The 6,656-nt window shown below is 56.2% G+C and overlaps 1 gene segment (V, D, J or C); it reads right to left on the bottom strand.

Annotated features, from left to right (window-relative positions):
- Positions 1-5,531: 5,531 nt before the first annotated feature.
- LOC141953239 (Ig heavy chain V region C3-like) lies at positions 5,532-6,220 on the bottom strand. The segment is given in 2 exon segments: positions 5,532-5,872; positions 6,163-6,220. Coding segments are annotated over 2 exon segments (399 nt in total).
- Between the last annotated feature and the right edge of the window lie 436 nt (positions 6,221-6,656).

Raw genomic sequence — 6,656 nt, forward strand, 5'->3', positions numbered from 1 at the left:
CAAGCAAAACAGCGCTGGGTGTGCCGGGAGTCTCTGCTCTACCAGGACACACACCTGACCCGGCAGAACCGAGTCCCTTTACAGTGCAGCTTCATCCATATTCATGCTGGGCGTACCCTGAGGGGTCTGCAAAGGTGTAAACAAGTTTCACGGGCTTTTCTCCGGTTTCCATCAGAGAAGGGGGGGATGACTCAGCACAGGGGTTTTTGTAGGGGCTTGAAGATGGGGACCATTTTAGCTCCCTTCTAACAACTGATTTTAACAATAGAAACTATACACATATATCTTATTTCTTATTTACATAAGAGAATTACAAAACTGTTCGGCCACAACACAGTTTAGGTACAACGCAATTTGGTATTAAGAGAACGTGGTTACAAGTATGAGCGGGTTAGAAGCGGGGGGGCTCAGCACAGAGCCCCCTCGAGACAGTTGACTGCCGCCTGTCTCTGAGCAGAAACCTAAACGCTAATTTGGCATTATGGAGCCTCACTAGGGCCGCTCGGTGTCCCCTGCCCCAGCCCCAACCCCCCTCCGGGGCAGCTGGGTGCTCGGGACAGGCCCTCATGGCTGGGGAGGGGGCAACTCTCCCCCCCCCCCCCCGCCCCATGCTGGGCCAGGCTCCGTGACACTGCTCCAGGGCTCGGCTTGGGCACACTGCTCGGGTCGGGCCGGTGGCGCCCCGGGAACAAGCCCTGTCCCAGCTGGAGCCAGCAGCAGGAGTTCAGCTGCCCCCACCCCGAAGGCAACGGTGCCCCGGGCGGGGGGAGCTCCCCAGCCCCGGGGAGTTGGGGGGGAGGTGGATGTCCTGACTACAACTTCTTTTTCCCTTTGAGAGTTGAATAACAAATACCATATATGTTTTATTACAAGCCTTGCACAGCCTCTGAGCCATAGCTGGGGTTTGATGAAGTACAGGCCTTGGAAGAAAGATGAGAGGCTGCTGAGTTGTGCCAAGGTGACAGGGAAAACCAGCGGCCAGCTGCAACACTGAGCTGGGGAAAAGTGCTGACCTGTGAGAAGTTACCATCGCGGTAGGGCGGAATGCGCCAGGGAATATGGGAAATTAGTTCAATTGACCCGTGAAACTGATAATGGACCAGCCTATACCTCTCAAAAAATTTGCTCTTTTTTGTCAACTCTGGGGTATACGTCACATCACAGCTATACCACATCCCCCCACGGGGCAAGCCATAGTGGAGAGAGCACATCAAAGCTGTAAAAGCGCTTTTGCAAAAACAAAAAGGGGGAGAGGTCTTGGCTGCTGCAGAACCACTTGCAAAAGCGGTGTATGTGTTAAATTACTGACGGCTCACAGGTGACAGGGAGGAACCCCCAGTAGTAATACATAGTCTGGGTCTGAAATCCGGTATAAGCCGGTGTGGAGATGGTGCTTTTGCTCAGTACAAGGATGTTGCTATAGGAGAGTGGAAAGGACCTGTGGAACTAACAATGACGGGTCGAGGCTGTGCCTGCGTTATTACCGACACCGGCACTAGATGGGTTCTGAGAAGATGGGTGCGACCCTGGGAAAAGGAAGTTAAGAAAGATGAAACAGAAACCGAATGAGATATTAACTTGGAGCAGGGGTTACGTTTGTGTTTTCACAGATGCCGGCTCCCTCTGGGTTCCTGCTCGGTGTGTTCAGCCTGTATGGGAACGTGCCTCAGGGTGAAGGATGGGTGGTCTCACAACCAAACACCACCGCAAGCCCTGAAAATCCGTTCTCTACATGCTTGGGAGAAATACCTGTGGATACATGGCCGAACCCACTGCGGTTTTGGCTTAGCAAACAAACTAATGCTACTTCTTTGGCTTTAAGTGGTCTTTTAACTGATGCCGATAGTGTCAGACATGTTACCTTATAAAATAGAGCTGCGATTGGCTTTTGCTTCTAGCGCAAGGACACGGTTGTGCTGAATTTGGAGGAATGTGTGGTATGAATCTATCCGATCGTTCAGAATCTATCTTTAAAAGCATTTGGCAATTGAAGGATGGAGTCAAACGCTTAACAGAAGATGATGGCTTGGACTGGCTGACAAGGATGGTTAAAGGTTGGGGATTATCTGGATGGTTGATAACATTAGTCAGAACTGTCAGAGTAGTCCTTTTGATTGTAGTGACTGTGCTCTTAACGTTGCCTTGCCTTATCGGCCTTCTGCAAAGGGCCCTGCAGAGGACTGTCGGTGCAATGTTTTTAGCACAGGACCACAGGGGGGTCTGGATTGCTCAAAAACAAAAAGGGGGATTTGTGGCATCGCTGGAGAACAACGGACATGTTGTGAGTGATCCAGACCAAGGGGCCTCACTGTACCAGCAAGTGCAGCTGTGTTCAAGGACAAAAACAAGGCTGAGATGGCCTGAGAAACTACATTCCTGCCCAAGAGATAAAGATGTTGGAATGTCAAAAACAGGGGGTCTACCTGGGGGGAGAGCAGCGCATGGACACCACACCGGGACCAATCATAGAGGGCAGAAGGGCGCGTGATCAAGTAGCTTTAGCCTATTAGCAATAAGATAGCGGCGCGTGAAGCTTGTGATAGAGTATAAATTGCTGTGTAGCCTTTAATACAGTGGCATCAAGTTGATCAAATTGGTCGTCTAAGTTGTGGCCGAGACTTCCGTGTCGGCATTGACGTATAGATGACTCCTGTATATTTTATAACTGAGAGCCATTGTGCTAGTAGGTGTTGTACCAGGTTATAACAAACACCTGTGCTGATGTAAAAAGTGCTAAAGTGTTGAAGTATTGAAGCCTGAACAACAGGCCCCGAGCCGAAGCTGCTAACTTCGTATGTAGTCATTAGTGCCATATGTCTGTTCATTATTAAAAGATGTAGCTGAGGTATCATAAAACATGTCTATCCTGAATATATCTTCATCCTTCTTTGTGCAGGGGCAAGTTACCAAGGGCATGGAGCCAGCTGTCTGGCCTTGGGAGCAGATGTGTGACCTTGCTCATCAATAAATTAGATAAGCAGGGAAACTCCCTTGGCTTCCTCCTTGAGCCCTGGCCAGGCCCTGGGGGAATCTAATTGGAGGGTGAAAGCAGATGATTCTGCTCAAAGCAAAGGTGCCAGTTATTCTGGCTTGCTGATTTTTGGTATATAATGCTGGACCCGCTCTCAGTGACTTTGGCTGCCTCACCTACGGGTGGACACACCACGTAGGATTTCCCACTTGCTAGGAAAGGCTCAACAAATCCCCGCTGTAACTGGGGCTGCCCAGCGACTGAGGATCTGGGTGATGGTAACGGGTGCAAGTGGTGATGGATCTATCTTAATCACTATTCTCTCTCTCTCTTGTGGTAATGATTTCACCCTGTATTTTCCTATTTGTTTGCTTTAAGTGTATTATTCATCTTTTCCTACTGTATGTTTTCTGCATTACTCTGTTACATTATTTAGTCATCCCCAGTAACATACCCCTACTCTTTCCACTCTGGTGTCTGACTTTCATTGGGATCCTTAATCAGCAAAACACCATGCGCTTTGCTCAGAGCTCGTCCTGGGAGCGTGGGATCTGCTCCATCAAAGGGCCCTCCTCTGCCTCCCTGCTCACCTGTACACGGAAAGAAGGTTGAGCTCTGCAGCTCTGCCCTCTCCATTGGGGTGGGAGTGCACAGGGTGAAGGGGATGGTCCCTGGCAGGAAGTTTGTGCTGCTGCAGCCGCATGTCCTGGCCCTGTGAGAATGGCACAGAAGCAGCAGGCAGCTTCCTGAAGGTGCAGGGCAGGAGGGCCAGAGACATCTTGCTCGAGTTGTTCTCCCAGAAGGAGCTGCCTCACTCAGCCACTACCACCCCATAGTTCTTTGCAGTGTCCCAGGAGCTGCTGATAAAGGAGACCCACTTGATTGTGCACCCAGGTGCCTGCCAGAAACACACGATGTCACAGGCCTTGACTCTGAAAGCAGAGGCTTGGCAGGAGAGCTGTGTGTTGCCACAGGCTGCTTTCAGCCCTGCCCAGCCTCCAAAAGCTGTACCTGGGCCTGCCTCTCTGGAAAGACACACAGACACAGTCCCAGTGGACTGAGGATGGCAGCAGGGAACCTGTGGCCTCCCTCCAGGTGCTCTCCACCTCACCTGACCTCTCACATTAGGCTGCTGCTCACTGGCAAAGAACTGTGAGCTGCCCCATGGGAAACAAGCACCTTCACTGAAGGATCACACTGTGGGGCTTCCCTTCTCTCCCACCTCCACCGCTGCCCCGGACTGCACCAGGACCCTTGTACAGGACAGGAGACATCAGGTCAAAGTCAGCTCTCTTGAAGTGCAGGGGGGTGAGCTTACTGCACACTCTCCTTGATGCCCTGAGCATCATGAATTCTAACATTTCATGGTCGCTGCAGCCAAGGCTTTCTTCAGCTTCACATTATCCACCAGCCCCTCCTGGTTGGTGAGAACAAGGTCCAGCATGGCACCCCTTCTTGTTGGCTCCTCTACCACCTGCAGAAGGAATTTGTCATCAATGCATTCCAGGAACCTCCTGGATTTCTGGTGCCCTGCTGTCCCATCCTTCCAAGAGACACCCGGGTGATTGAAGTCTCCCATAAGGACCAGGGCTTGTGAATGTGAAGCCTCCCCTGTCTGTCTATAGAGGGCCTCATCTACTCGGACATCCTGGTCGGCTGGCCTCTAGCAGATCCCCACTATGATATCCCCTTCCCCTGCCTTTCCTTTAACCTTCACCCATAAGCTCTCAGTTTGTTCCTCAGTCATCCCCAGGTCAAGCTCCAAGGATTCCAGCTGGTCATTAACATAAAGAGCAACACTCCCTCCTCTTCTTCCCTGTCTATCTTTCCTTAAGAGCCTATACCCATCTAGACCTCCACTCCAGTCATAGGAGCCATCCCACCACGTCCCAGTGATACCTATAACATCATAACCTGTAGATGTGCACACATCTCTAACTCCTCTCGCTTGGTCCCCATGCTCCGTGCATTTGCATAGAGGCATTTAAGTGGGGCCCCCACTGAAGCCAACTTGCCGGCTGAAATACATTCTACCTGGAATCCATTATCTCTCACTTCATGTGCTCTCTCACTGGCCTGTGAACGACCCCTGGAGCCAGGGTATCTATTTCCAGTACTGGACTCAAAATGGGATGGAATGAGGATCCCCTCCCCTGACCAATCTAGTATCTGTACTCTCCATAGCTGGGGCAAAGCCAGGGATGCCCAAGTGTGCCCTTGGGGATCACCAGGCAGACGGCAATACGCAGAGGGAAGGCAGAGCTCTGCCTGCCTGGCTCACCCCTGAGCAGAGCAACCAAAGCCTCCCAAGGGGCTCCGAAGCACAGCTCTTGCCCTGGGGCTCTCTGGCAGCGCACCCCATGGCTGGAGGGTATCCCAGCCCGGGGCCAGGCTGGCCTGTTTGCTGTGCTGTGGGAGTGAGCATGGAGAGGGCGTCGAGCCCCACCACGGCATTTGTGTCCCCATGGGGACTGCAAAGAAGTGCCAATGGTGGAGTCCTGGGGATGTGGGACACGTAGAGCAATAGATGCCACAGAGTGGCTCTGGCAGCAGGTTTGTGTTAAAGCTCCGCTGGATTTCCTGTCCCCGTGCGAACGGCACAGAAGTAGCGGGCAGAGTCCCGGGGGCCCAGGGCACGCAGCGACAGCGACGACTCGGACTGGAAATTGTCCCGGGACACCGTCGCTCGACCCTGCACTGCTGCCCCGTACTGCTTTGTAGAACCCGAGGGGCTGCTGATGTAGGACACCCACTCGAGTCTGTCACCGGGTCTCTGACGGTACCACCAAATGTAGTAACTCCCGATGGTGAAGCCGGCCCCGCGGCAGGAGAGGAGCACGGAGTCCCCGGGCGCTCGCAGCCCTCCGCCGGCCTCCAGCAGCCTCAGCTGCGCCCACACCCCTGCGGACGGAGAGCGCAGGCAGCCGGGCAGGGCGCGCCCACGGCCCGAGGCCGTTCCCCCGCCGCCCCGGCAAAGCCCCCCGGGCCGGCACAGCGCCAGCCGCCACCCGCCTCTGTCCCGGCCAAGCCCCGCGCCCGGGCCAACGCCCGCCTGCCCTCCCCGGGGCTGAGCCGCGCCTGCTGCCGCCCGTCCGGCCCGAGCCGCGGCCCCAAAGCCGCCCTGGCCTCCGCCTCGGCCTCCGCCTCCTTCCGCAGCCCCGGGCTCGCTGCCCTCCCCGCCCGGCGCTCACCTGCCGGCCCCGCGGCCAAGGCCAAGGCCAGGAGCCACGGCCCCAGCCCGGGCGCCATCATGCCCTGCCGCGCCGGGGCCGGCCGGGGCCGCCGAGGAGCCGAGCGGAGCCGCGCTCGGGCCCGCTCCTGCCCGCCCCGCCGCCTCGGCCCCTCGCCGGGGCAGCGCCGACGCCTGTGCCCGCCCACAACAGCCCCGCCCCGGCGCCCCGGGGCCGCGGCCCCTTCGCGGCAGGAGCAGGGGGGGCGCGGGGAGGGCCGCGGGGCAGGGCCGGCGGCACAGCAGGAGCGCGGCGCCCCGGCACACGAAGGCTCCTGGCCCTTGGCTCCCAGCGCGGCTCCGGCGCTGGCCCGCCTGCTCGCCCTGCCGAGCCCTGCCCAAGGGGGTCGGCGCCTCGGCCGGGCGCAGCTGGGACCCTTGTGGCCCCGGGGCACTCCCGGCCCGGCAGTCACAGCCCAGGGCAGTGGAGCGCAGATGGACCTGCGAGGACACGGC

The sequence above is a fragment of the Strix uralensis genome, chromosome 22 (assembly GCF_047716275.1).
Source record: "Strix uralensis isolate ZFMK-TIS-50842 chromosome 22, bStrUra1, whole genome shotgun sequence".
Taxonomy (NCBI): Eukaryota; Metazoa; Chordata; class Aves; order Strigiformes; family Strigidae; genus Strix; species Strix uralensis.